General features: G+C 33.7%; 1 protein-coding gene across 1 annotated transcript; it reads right to left on the reverse strand.

Annotated features, from left to right (window-relative positions):
• Nucleotides 1–2,789: 2,789 nt before the first annotated feature.
• LOC107879625 (60S ribosomal protein L7a-1) lies at nucleotides 2,790–5,375 on the reverse strand. Its single transcript, XM_016726633.2, has 6 exons — nucleotides 5,212–5,375; nucleotides 4,880–5,129; nucleotides 3,555–3,724; nucleotides 3,335–3,463; nucleotides 3,169–3,261; nucleotides 2,790–3,083 (listed from the first exon to the last, which is right to left on the reverse strand). The coding sequence occupies exons 1-6, from the start codon at nucleotides 5,212–5,214 to the stop codon at nucleotides 2,952–2,954; spliced, it is 777 nt and encodes a 258-aa protein (XP_016582119.1). The 5' UTR covers nucleotides 5,215–5,375; the 3' UTR covers nucleotides 2,790–2,951.
• Between the last annotated feature and the right edge of the window lie 8,432 nt (nucleotides 5,376–13,807).

Consider the following 13,807-nt stretch of genomic DNA (forward strand, 5'->3'; position numbering starts at 1 on the left):
AAAAGAAAAAATTAAAAATATTCCAGACCTAAAAATTCCATTAGAATCAGATTATTTAATCATTCAAACAGATGGAAGTGATTTAGGATGGGGAGCTATCTTAAAAGCACGACCTAAGATAAATAGTTTTCAGAGATATGAAATCGAATCAAGTTAAATGAGCATCAATCATATTCTCTCAATAGGCAAACAGGTTTGTTCTAGTTTAACGTACATCTCAATATTTATAGAAGTATTTCCTTAATTAATAGAGTCTTATTTTAGGAGTATTTTTCTAATTGAACAGTAGATATAAAAATATTAATTAATTCTTCTACCATATATTTTAGGAATCATATATTTTAGGAAGTCTAGTAAAAATAAAAATATTAATTAATTCTACTATCATTTACTTTAGGAAGTCTAGTTAATATAATAAAAATAATTAAATAATAAATTTAAAAACTAATAAAAAGTCATTTTTGTCCAAAGAATAGTTTTTTAATAAAGGGCAAAAAGGTCTTCACACTTTTAATATATTATAGATTATAGATAGATTATAAATTATAAATTATAAATTATAAATTATAAATTATAGATTATAGATTTAAATATAGATTATAAATTATAAATTATAGATATAAATTATAATATAAATTATAGATTAATAATACAAAGAGTTTCAACACGTGCCTTATTAAATGGGATTATTATCCGTCCTAAAAGCGTTGGTAACAGAAACTCACAAAGAAGATGCAATGTTGTCTACCACATTTTCTTCCAATCCGTCTGCTAACGTAACATGTGGCAACACATCAGTGAAAAGAGAACAAGAAAACAATAAAATTTATTTTCTACAAGTTTTATTTTTAACATTTAGTTCTTTCTTTTTTCTTCTCTCTTTTTCATCGTCAAACTGAACTTCTCAAGATGGGGAAATTTAGAAGCATTCACTGGTAGTCGTAGACAGATAAAGAATCAATATCCATGTAGAGAACATAAAATGCTTAAAATTAACTTGGTAGTGTTTTGTTCCTATCAAACTTGAGCAGTTGCTGTCATTGAAACTAATTTTACTGCTCTGTAACATGCCTTTTTTTAGAGAAAGAGTAACACTAGATTTCTTATAAGAGACAATGTCTCCATTACTAATATCTAACATATAAGTAATGCAAGTAATAATAATGTTGATATTAGTTATGCTCTTATACAATATTTGATTTGATGTATTAAAAATAATATATATTTAAATAATTTAATAAAAAGATGGTTTTTTATTGAAATATGCAAACTCTGATAAATTAGTGATGCATGCATTAGTAATATTAGTATTAATTATACTTGCAGTAGTTATGATGAAATTTTTCTTATACGACCTTTGATTTAATGTATTAAAAATATATGCATTACATACTTTTCTTTAAAATATGATTTAAAAATATCTTCCACAAATATGGTGGAAAATATTGTAAGTGATAATTTTGTCTTTAGTCATGCTAATGCATGCATTAGAATTCATTGCATTATTAATGTCATTAATTTGAGGTATCAGTAATACACATCTCTTCACATAATAAAATGTAGTATTAGTTATACATTGACTAAAAAAATATACCAAAAGAAAGTACTAGTAATACATACACAAGATTAGGAGATGCATTATTTTTGTCAATACACTCTATCAACAACACTTAAGACCTTGAGTGTGCGTTTACACTATGTAGCTTTTGGCCACGAATTTTCAAATATTTTTTACAAGTAATGTTTGGGTGAAGATCTGAGTGAAATATCACCAGGTGTTGGCCATAGCATTTGGAAAACAAATTTTACTTTTTTAACAAATATAATTTATACCATAAGTTTCAGATATTATTACAACTAACGTAAGTTTGTATCATTAAAAATAAAAAAATGACTAATATTTTTTTATAAGTTGAGAAAAAAAGAAAATCAATTATACTAAAATTTTATTTGTATAAGTTGTATTGTCATGTATATGAACATGTGAGTAAATATATTTTTAAATTAAAACCTTGTAAAGCAGTCACAATATTAATCAATATCCGTCTATACATACATTTTTTTTTTATTTTTTATTTTTTAAATCGAGGATAGTAGAAGGAGATTACAATGTGAAAAATCAAACCCTCACCAATGGAAGTTCGGATAACTAACCAACTAAGTTATTAAGATTTCCCCGCCTATATAGAGATATAAATTGTATTGTTATAGACATCTACACGTTAGTTGGGATCAATAAATCCTTAATGTTTTTATAGAAGATCTAGTGTAAAATTTAAAAAATTATTTATTTTCTAGTATTTGAATATTTGTCAAATAATGACAAATTATATGTCCACAACACTATTTGCCAAATTTTTTCCCCAATTTTTACTGGGGAGATTTATGGCCAAACGAGTCCACCGTTCAAGTAAATCTTTAGCAAATTTTTTCCCCAATTTTTACTAGGAAAATCTATGGCCAAAAGGGACCTACGTATCAACATGTAAACATACATACATAAACAGCTACATTGTTGAGCCAAATGCTACTCTTTCTTGAACCTTGGAACTTTCAAACTGATAAATATAATACTCCCAAAATAGAAGCAACAGACAACAGGCAAGGACTGAGATGAACAATAGAACGGTTACTCGCCATTTCCCAAACCAGGCTAGTAGGAAGAGCAGTAGATCAAAAACAAAAGTAAACACTAAATTAACACAGAATAAGCAGGAAAAGTGTGGTTACTTCAACTGAGAAATTTAATGCCATAAAAAAAACACAAACAAAAATATCAAGACAAAATCTTCTGAAAAAGTTTTAAGCTTCTTCGCATAATTCGCAAAAGACAAACATAAAAGTACTTATCATCGAACTAATATCTTTATCACAGTCAAGCTTGTGAACCTAAAACAAAAATTGGCAGAGCAACTCTAATCCAATCGAAGCTTATAGATCACAGCAAGCTCTTAGTTCAATCTCTGGGCAGCTTCCTTGGCAAGAACCCTCTCTTTGGCCTTAGTCCTGGCCTGTGACTTGGAGCCCATGATACCACCACCCCACTTCTTCCTGTTCTCCTCATACTTGTCATTGAAGTTAGCCTGAAAAAGTAAACAAGCATCAAGAGAAATCCTAGAAGAGCTTTAAAGCAAAAGAGCAAACCAAATTAGTCATTAACAGCAATACCTTAATAGCCTCCAAAACTCTGCTGAACTCCATCTTGTCTTCATTCTTCACAGTTGTCAAACACAGGGCTGAAGCAGTTTTCTTATGCACGATCTGTACAAAGTTATCAGTATCAGCATCGATATCTGTTGTGAAGCATTTAGAATAGAGACTTGGTATTACTTACTGATCCTAAACGGGCTTTCCCTTTCACAATGCAGTAAGGAATTTCCATCTTTCTGCATAGGGCCGGAAGCCAGACAACCAACTCAATTGGGTCCACATCATGAGCAATCACTACTAACTGAGCTTTATTCTGAAAGGACATCAATAAGACTTCGTTACTGGAATGATGAAAATAGCTGCGCTAAAGAAAGTACAAGAGAAATTGCAAGACCAAACCAAACCTGCTCAATAAGGTACGTGATGTGCTTAAGCCCATATTTCACGATAATGGGTTTCTTTGTTTCAGGAGTCTTTCCTTCAGCTTCAGCTTGAGCCCTTTTGACAAGACGCTCCTTCTTTGCAGCTTTGTCCTCAGGCCTGTACTTCAGAAGCATCTTGAAAAGGGTTGTAGCTGCATGTTTGAAGGGCAAAGGCAATGGAAAAATTAAATTCAGTTTCACTGAAATAAAATAACTTCATGTGGGTAAAACAAACCAAAAGATGTGAGGTAATAAACAATACGGTCAATAATCCTCTATTGGAGAAGCAGGAAGATGATTACATGGAAGCATCTTAATCTTTCAAGAATAACCACAAAAGGGTGTGTGAGGTACCACGGAGTACACATTTTCCCAAAACACAAACAGCAAAGATGAACTTGACGGGAAAATATTTTTCTGGTTTTAAACTAATATAAGCAATACTAAGTTGGTACAAGTCAAATCTAAAACTCCTTCAAGGAAACAACAAACAGGTCCAGAACAATAAATATGCAAAAAGTATTATTTCATAATATATTAGTAGTTGCTGAACTAATTCAACTTCTCCAAGAAAAATGGTTTCTTCACAGATTCTAAAAGACAAAATGGTAGATCAGGCAGCCACTTGGTTAAAAACCTATTAAATAAGTAAGCCAGCTGTAAGACTAGTGATGTTATCCATATCGCTCATCCAGCAAAAGCCAAGGTGTTTGGAAAAACTTCAAGTGAAAGGTAACAAAATTGGAACATAAGAATCCACTAGCCTAGCACAAACAACCACTCATATAGTTCAAATATGTACGGAAACAAATTATAGTTTCAATAAAATACTCCAGTCCACATTATCTCTATGTTACTCATCCCACTAATTCTGGTGAAAGTTCAAATTGATGACATTCAGCATAAGACATACAAATAACAACATATATAAAAGCTAAAACAGAAATAATACTCTCTAATTTCACTTTTAGTCATCACATTTTAGCTCCTCGAGAGTAACTACATGGACTACTTTAACCAACATGTTGAGATTTAGTTTTTATTTATATTAATATGAAAAGCTTCGCAACTTGTAATATTTTTAGTGGTCTTCTAACATCGCTAATCTAATTCGATTTACATGGCAACCAAACGTAAGCCGAGCATATAACAAGCAGCTCGACAAAATACAAGGAATTGAAATGAGATGGGCACGTAATCGAGTGGGATGAATATAGATCTTTTACATACTTAAAGTAAGTGGATGTTTATTGTCGATTGTGAAAATGGGAGAAGTAATTAAGAGAAGATTAGTTGTGACAGTGTACCAAGGTTCTTATCAAGTGTCTTGGTGAACTGGTTAAGAGCTGGGGGAACCTTCAAACGCATCTTGAGAATCCTCTTCTTCCTTTGAAGCACAACATTCCTAGGCCATTTGACGAACCTCGACAAATCCTTCTTCGGTGGAAGCGCACCACCGATACCGAACTGCCTTGGCTTCTTCTCATAAAGTGGATTCACCACTTTCGCCTTCTCATTTTTCTTCTTTGCTGCTACTGCTACACCCTTCTTCGGAGCCTACACAACAACAAACAAACCCAAATACAAATCAAATAAATGCCCACCATGTGTAGAGAGAAGTAGAAAAGAGCGAGCATACCATTTTTCTTCTCTTGAGACGGCGCGATGTGAAGAATAAACCCTAGAAGGTGAACAACACTCCGCTTATATAGAGATTGAGAATGAGTTTGTCTTAGGGTATATTATAACATGCGTGGCGCCGCTCATCAACTGGGCCTAGCCCAACTATTGTGGATTTGGGCTGTCGACTGCGTTTGATAAGAGAAAATTACCATGGACTAGCCATGTGTCCTCCTAATTTAAAAACTAGCAAGTTGTAAATTAGTTACAAAATGGTACTCTTATCTCTCCCAATTTAAGAGTGAATTTGGTACCAAGAATAAAGAAAGACTAGTTTCAAGATTAACTTTAGTATAAGTTTGTTTCACATTCGGTTGGGATAAACTTTTAAGATTAGTTATTATGAAATTATAGTGTTATTTTTGCTTCACATTGAGAGTGGAATAACAATTTTAAGATAACTTGTTCCGCAATCAAACAAGCCTTAAATGTATTTACCTCCTCTAATCATTTTTACTTGTCACTAGCCCTGTCAACTGACCGTTATCGAGTTTGTCGGTCCGATTATAATCGAATTCGGGTTCGTGTTAGACTTTTGACGATCAATAATCGCACCGGAACCGATACGATATCGGGTCTACCAAATTTTTTTGGTGCTCCAACCCAATCGATTAGTAACCGGTCAGGACCCGGGTCTGATCGGACCGAAAAACCGGGTCTTAATGTTTTTTTTTTAAAAATTTAAATTATATTTATTATAAAAACTTAAAAATCAATTTTTAAAAATTATTAAACGGACTTTAAAAGCTTAAAAAAAAATTCAACTTCTTAAAAATTTTTGTTATATAAAAAAGATTTTTTAAAATTTCAAACCCTATAAAAACCTATAAGTTTTTGACTTAGAATTTTTTTTTTTTTCAAAAACTTATAAAAAGAAGTTAAAAATATAAAAAAAAAATAGTTTTTTCGAACACTTATAAGAATTTTATAATGTTAACTTATAAAAAATTATAAAACTTTTCCTTGTTATAAATGTATTTACATTATAGTGAATGTCTATCAAGATCTATCAAGATCTACTTTGATATCTATTAGAATTTGAAGCATCCGTCTTTTACTCAGACTAGGAGTAAATTTCCCCTATAAATAGAGAGGTTTTATTCATTGTATTTACAATCTTATGATCTCTCATCCCTCAAGAGAAGAAATAAGAATCACTCTCTCTATTCTCTCTACTCTTCTTCATTGTTTTTTCTTACTTTATAACACGTTATCAACACGAGACTCTACCAAATAAAGTGAATTATAAATATCAAAGTGGAGTTCAAATTAGTTTAAAATTCATAAAAATAGATTATATGCATAGATACATAATTCTTTAGCAAAAGTAGGTTACTGTTTGTTTGAATTTCAAAGACATTGACAAAGGCACACTTGCTGCCTTACTTCTATGCGCAAAGGATAAAGTCCTTTTCATAAAGTGATATGCAGGTATTACTTCTTTTCAAATTTTTAACTTTGATAAATGGCAAATCACTGATTATTTGTGGGTATTTAAACAAAAGGTATATGGTACTTTTTCGATTCTTATATTTATACAGATTTTCATTTATTTATTTATTGTGTTTGTCTTTTTGTTTTAAGAAAAGCCAACTTATATTATATTCTATGGACTTAGACAATTGATTTTTAAATATATATTTGACCTAATATACGATTGATTAATGATAAGACGGTGAATTAAATTTCATCGCACAAAAAGTAAGACATCGGATTCGGGTTAGAGTCCCGGTGTACCATGATGATAAAATATTGGGTTCAAGTCCCATCGATATATGCCTAAGATGCCTTTATATGGATAAGATATTGAGTTTGAATCTCAATATACCATACTAATGATATTATGATGACCCAGGCAAAATCATGGGTATTGGGTGAAAAGTCATGAAATTCGACCCATTGAATATGCTCCATTCCATGAAGTGAATGTGGTAGCAATATATGATAAGTTTGAATATGACAACTTACTTCATTCTTGAGGTGTATATGGTAGCAGTGCATAATATGTCTAAAAGAAGACAAGTGATTGAATGCACGAATATAACAATGATCATCAAAAGTGATGATATTTTCACACGCTTATATGATTATAAGATATGCTAGAGAAAAATTCTCTACATCATATGTATGCCTCGATTTGCTTCTGAAGTAGCAAAATCTTGAAAGAGGTTATAAGCTATCATAATTTGATAGGCTTAAGGCATGATTATATTCAATTCCTGGGAATGAGAAACTTATTAATGCAAACGTGCACTTGATTGTGATTGTATCACTACTCACCTCCGAAAGAGGTTGAATAATTTTAAAATCTACTTCTGAAGTAGTAAATCTGAAATTTATTCATGTAATAGTAAATCTGAAATTTTCTAAAGAAAAAGTACATGTCATGGTAAACTTGAAGTTTACTAGAATAAAAGTTCATAAATTGATATGAACGATTGTGACATCTCGAAGATGTGCATGTATTGAAGAACTATAAGATTCTTCAAGAATTGTTTATGTCGTTTGTTCTCATGATAAGTTGGTTGGACCAACTAATATTGGGATTGGATCCCTTCAAATCTGAAAATTATAAAAAGTAAATAAGGGCCCGTTCACCTATCATGTGATATGTTGAAAAGATACATCAATAAGATTATCACATGTACATTCATGGTCAACCTACGTTTGACATTCATAAAGTTACTTGTTTAATATAAATTGAGCATAATTTTCTGATTGTGTAATCAAGAAAGTTATCTTGATGATGATGGTTTGGCATTGAATGCCTTTGATAAATAGCTAAACCATCGCTAATAAGAACAAAGCTTCATGCGTTGGAATGAAATATGATATGTTCCATACAATAACACTTGTATGCATTAGACCAATAAATTATGATTATTTCTTCCCTCTCAATTGGTTCAAGGTCGAGAACTAATTATTTCATCTAATAATTTTGATGTGCGGTATACGATTAATTGCCAAAACTTTTCTACATACATGAGCTACAAAAGAATAATGATATTAACGTGCAACAGATTTGTTCAACTGACAATGTGATTGATTTATTCACCAAATCTTCTCCAATTGCAACTTTCAAGAAGATGTTGCACAAGATCGGGATGCAAAAGTTCAAGGATGTTCTCATTAGGGGGAGCAAATACGCGCTGTACTCTTTTTCCCTTTCAAGGTTTTGTCCCACCGGGTTTTTCTTGTAAGGTTTTTAATGAGGCAGCCTATATGCGTATTGTTAGAGATGTGTACTCTTTTTCATTCACTAGATTTTTTTCTCACTAAGTTTTTTCTAGTAAGGTTTTAACGAGTCACATTATCTATCTAGACATTCAAAGGGGAGTGTTATAAATGTATTTACATTATAGTGAATGTCTATCAAGATCTACTTTGATATCTATTAGAATTTGAAACATCCGTCTTTTACTCAGACTAGGAGTAAATTTTTCCTATAAATAAAGGGATTTTGTTCATTGTATTTACAATCTTATGATCTCTCATCCCTCAAGAGAAGAAATAAGAATCACACTCTCTATTCTCTCTACTCTTCTTCTTTGTTCTTTCTTACTTTATAACATTCCTAACTTTATAAAGTTAAACTATTAAAGTTTATTTTTTTTCAAAACTTTAAAGTTACAAATATAAACTTTATAAAAAAAACTTCAACACTTTAACTTACAAATATAAATTAAATTTTAGCTAAGTTATTTATAACACTAAGTGCATTAAATAATAGACAAATTTTAAAATAAAATTAAGGCGAATAGCCTATATATTTATTCAAATTTCATATGTTACATGTATTATAAATATTAAAAGAGAATCTAATCTACGCAGCCATTTTCTAGGAAGGTTCTGTCTGAATTAGATCTCTAGTATATTACTAATATCTATGATGTCCAAAATATTCTAGTTGTAACTTAGCTATTTCTTCAACGGACATATTTTTCGGAATTGATTTTCGTCCTTATTCCTCCATTGCGTCCATTTCATTATCACGATTTTCCTCAAATACTTCATCTATTGCATCTTCGATTTGAGGCAGTAATTTGGGAGCCCAAAATTTCTTCATTAGTTATTGATTCAATCTCTAAATGATACTGAAATCTTCAATCTATCCTTTGCTTGTGAATATCGATGATCTCCAATTATAAATTTTTTCGAGCTAAAAACTTGCTCCGAAGCAACTGAAGACGCTTGACTTGCTAGCACATCTCGAACCACCTTCGAAAGCTTTAAAAATGGTTTGACACGTCTTTGACTATGTTAAAAGTTGGAGTTGTTCATTTCTTGCATTGATAATATTATCTCGATCTTAAGAAAGATACGAATTAAAATCATTACTGCTAGAACATTAAAAACTAATTTCTTCACCCATCTCGATATTTAAATCATCATATCTAGGCTTAGAAGTGGCAGTTTCGATGGAAGGAATATTTTATTTCATAACTTGATACAAGTTATATAAAACTCCTAGCTTTATTTACCATGTTAGCACAATAAGTTTCAACTGATGGCTTCATGAGATTCAATTTCTAAATTTTTGTAATTTTTTTGAATCATATCATTACATTAATTTCTTTGTATAATGAGTTGAATAAAGCAATTATCAAATAAATTTATGCAATAGAAAAAAATATTGTTAAACTTTTTCAATAATAGCTTCAATTGACTCTTTTATATTAAGCAAGTACTTTAGAAACACCAATATTATTGTAACGCCCCGAGTTTGTACCCCGGATGCTGACCGTGTTTATAATCCCGAAGGATCACAAGCTAACCCATGACTGGTACCTGCTGCAATAACTGAATAACAATACTGAAAAATATGGAATTTAGGCGGAAATAGCCATAAGGTTCAAAATTGAAAATCAATTACTAAATACTGAAAACTGGACATCTGTCTGAAAAATACTCTATGTCTGAAAAGCCTCTACTGTCTGAACCGAAAGTTGATGGGACAAGTCCCTAACTAACTCTGACTACTGAAATAAACTGAGAAATGAAATATTGGAATAATAAATGCGTCCTCGAACAATGAGGACTCACCACTAGTCTGCTGCTGATGGATCAGGCTACTAAGTATGATCGGGAGCCCGTGCGTCTGAACCTATGATATAAGACATTATAGCACAAAAGAAAGGTTGTGTCAGTACTTTGAATGTACAAGTATGCTAAGTGAGGTAGGCTGATATGCGTGGGTTCATATGCATGAACAATAACTGACTGAATAACATAAACATAACTGAATGAGAGTATAGGCATGAATACGTAAACTGCAAATGAGCTCATGATAAGACTGGATACTGAGTTCTGAATCACTGGTTTAGTGATATCTGAGTTCACTGGTACTATATTACTGTTAACTGAGTGATTGTATCTGACAGTCCTGATTTTGTGAAACTATTCTGAGTTCCGTACTAAATTGAGTGACTATGTCTAACAGTCCTGATTTTCGTAGAACTGAACTAAGTTCCATTCTGAAGACTGAAACTGAGATTGTGGGAGGTAATCATCTAACCGACATGCCCCTTTTTAAATGGATTGGGGTCCAACCTGTAACCCCAGTTGAAAGGGTGTCAGTACCGTGCCACGGGTAAAGATAAGTTGAGTCACCCTTTTCTGGCAGGTGCTCTGAATGAGAATGGTGGTACCCTTAACTGGCAGGTAGGATGCCTTACCAATCCTCAACTAACAGGTTGATGTTTCAACCTACGCTGGCTACACTGGAGCCATTCTGTATGGCAGAATAGATATGGGCTGTGTTTGAAAGAAGGTCTATTCCGAAATTGATTTCTCTTTCGGAAGGAATTCTGAGAAGATCTTCGGGAAACACGTCTGGGAATTCGCATGCCACTGATATTGACTCAAGAGTAGTGGTTTCTGATCTAGAGTCTTGGACTCGAATGAGATGGTAGACACATCCCTTAGATATCATTTTCCTTGCCCTAAGGTCGGAAATAAGCTGACCCTTAAGTGCTGAAGTACTATCCCTCCACTCTAGGATGGGCTCATTCGGAAACTAAAATTGGATAATTCTATTTTTGCAGTCGTCTGAGGCATAGCAGGAATGAAGCGAATCCATGTTAAGAATGATATCAAAATCGATAATCACTAATTCAACTAAGTCTGCTGAAGTGACTTTCTAAGATATCATAACCAGACAGTTCCTGTATACCCGCTGGGCTATGATGGATTTACCCATTGGAGTAGAGACTGAGAAAGGCTCTGCTAGGATTTCGGGACTGACTCTGAAGTTGATAGCTATATATGGAGTTACAAAGGATAAAAAAGCTCCTGGATCTAGCAAAGCATAAATATGTAAATGATAAGCTTGTAACGTACCAGTGACCACATCAGGAGAACTTTCCTGATCTTGTCGGGACTGAGGGCATAGAGTCTGTTTAGGCGTTGCCCACTGGTAGCACTGGAAAAGGCACCCTGTTAATTCGGGCGATCGGACTGAGCTGAAGGACGGTTATGCTGACCTTAGGAACCTGACTAGGGACAATGTTTGACTCTGTGACCTGGCTTGCCACACCCGAAACACACATCACTGCTAGTCCTGCAGATACCCTGGTGGTTTCTGCCACATTTCTGGCAAAGGGGTTGGTTCTGGCGCTGCTGATACTACCCTGAGGCTTAAGGCCTGCCGCTCTGTCTCTGTTGCCATCTCTGAATTTTAGAACTGGAGCACTGGCTGGGGATGGAGCTGGAACTAAGGATTTTGGGCAAAACTAAAAATGATTACCACCCTTTGACTTAGGCTGAGCGAAAATAAAACTACCTGTTCTCGCTCTCCCTATCTTTCTTCCTATTCTTAGCCTCCTCTATCTACTGAGCATGGTTTATAAGCCTGGATATGTCCATGTCCTTAATTAATATTGTTGTCCTACACTTCTTGACCACACTGCTAGAAACCCCAGACACAAACTTACTCATCCTAGACCTGCTATCTGCCACCACATGAGGAGTATATCTAGCTAATTGAGTAAACTTGAGAGAATACTCTTTCACTGTCATGTTGCCCTACTTTATGTTAATATATTCAAGAACCTTTGTTTCCCTCAACTCCAACGGGAAGAACCTATCCAGAAAAGCAGTGGCAAATACCTCCCACTCTATGGGCCCGACATCTGCGACCTTTTTTGCTTTCCACTGTTTAAACCATGAGTGAGCCACATCCTGCAACTGATATGCGACCAACTCAACACTCTCAATAACAGTCACCCCTATAATATCTGTAACTTTTTGTACCTGATCAAAAAATTTCTGAGGGTCCTTATCTGACTTAGACCCAGTAAAAGATGGAGGGTTTATTCGGGTGAAGTCTTGAATCCTGGCTGCAGCAATATTGGCCATAGGGTTGGCCGAAATAACAGCTGGGCGTTTATTCTGGGTTGCCACGGAATAAGGTAGGGTGCCGAAATCTGCTCTGAATTCAGCGTGGGAGATATGTTTGTCCAGGAGATCTGCCTGAACGGGCTGAGGTGCTGACTGATTTTCAGTTCTCCTTTCATTAGTCTTTTTGGGAGGCATGTTCCGTAATTAAAAATGAGAGAACGGATTAGATTAAGATTTTAAATTGAGCTCATTCTCACTCGCACGACATGAATACTGAAAGAAGGGAAACTTTTCCAAAAACATCTAATAGTCTCTTGTCCATAAGTATGGCGCGCTATACACCTATGCATAAAACTCTACTAAATGTGGCTTTCAGACTTCCTATGACTCTGTTGAACGTTAGACTCTGATACCAAATTTGTAACACCCCGAGTCTATACCCCAAACGTTGCACGATGCTTATAATCCTGAAGAACCACAAGCTAACTCATGACTGGTACTTGCTGCAATAACTGAATAATAATACTGAAAAATGCAAAATTTAGGAAAAAATAGCCATAATGTTCAAAACTAAAAATCAATTACTGAATACTGAAATCAATACTAAAAATTGGGCATCTGTCTGAAAAATACTCTATGTCTGAAAAGCCTCCATTGTCTGAACTGGGAGTTGATAGGACAAGTCCCCAACTAACTCTGACTACTGAAATAAACTGAGTACTGAAATACTGGAATAATAAATATGTCCTCGAACAATGAGGACTCACCACTAGTCTACTGCTGATGGATCGGGCTGCTAAGTATGATCGGGAGCCCGTGCGTCTGAACCTATGATATAAGACATCATAGCACAAAAGAAAGGTATGCGTCAACACTTTGAATGTATTGGTATGCTAAGTGAGGCAGGCTGATATGGGTGGGTTCATATGCATAAACAATAACTAACTGAATAACAAGAACATAACTGAATAAGAGTACATGCATGAATACGTAAACTACAAATGAGGTCATGATAACACTGGATACTGAGTTATGAATCATTGAATTACTGATATTTGAATTCACTGATACTGTATTACTGTTAATTGAGTGACTGTATTTGACAGTCTTGATTCGGTGGAACTATTTTAAGTTTTGTACTGAACTAAGTGACTGTGTCTAACAGTTCTGAATTCGTAGATCTGAACTGAGTTCCATTCTGAAGACTGAAACTGAGA

This window comes from Capsicum annuum, chromosome 1 (genome assembly GCF_002878395.1).
Source record: "Capsicum annuum cultivar UCD-10X-F1 chromosome 1, UCD10Xv1.1, whole genome shotgun sequence".
NCBI lineage: Eukaryota > Viridiplantae > Streptophyta > Magnoliopsida > Solanales > Solanaceae > Capsicum > Capsicum annuum.

Bases quoted from the DNA above. Each gene is read 5' to 3' on its own strand.
- LOC107879625 (XM_016726633.2), bottom strand. The intron at 3,725-4,879 runs GTACACTGTCAC...TCAAACATGCAG, and splicing joins GACACTTGATAAGAACCTTG to CTACAACCCTTTTCAAGATG. The intron at 3,464-3,554 runs GTTTGGTTTGGT...ATGTCCTTTCAG, and splicing joins TCACGTACCTTATTGAGCAG to AATAAAGCTCAGTTAGTAGT.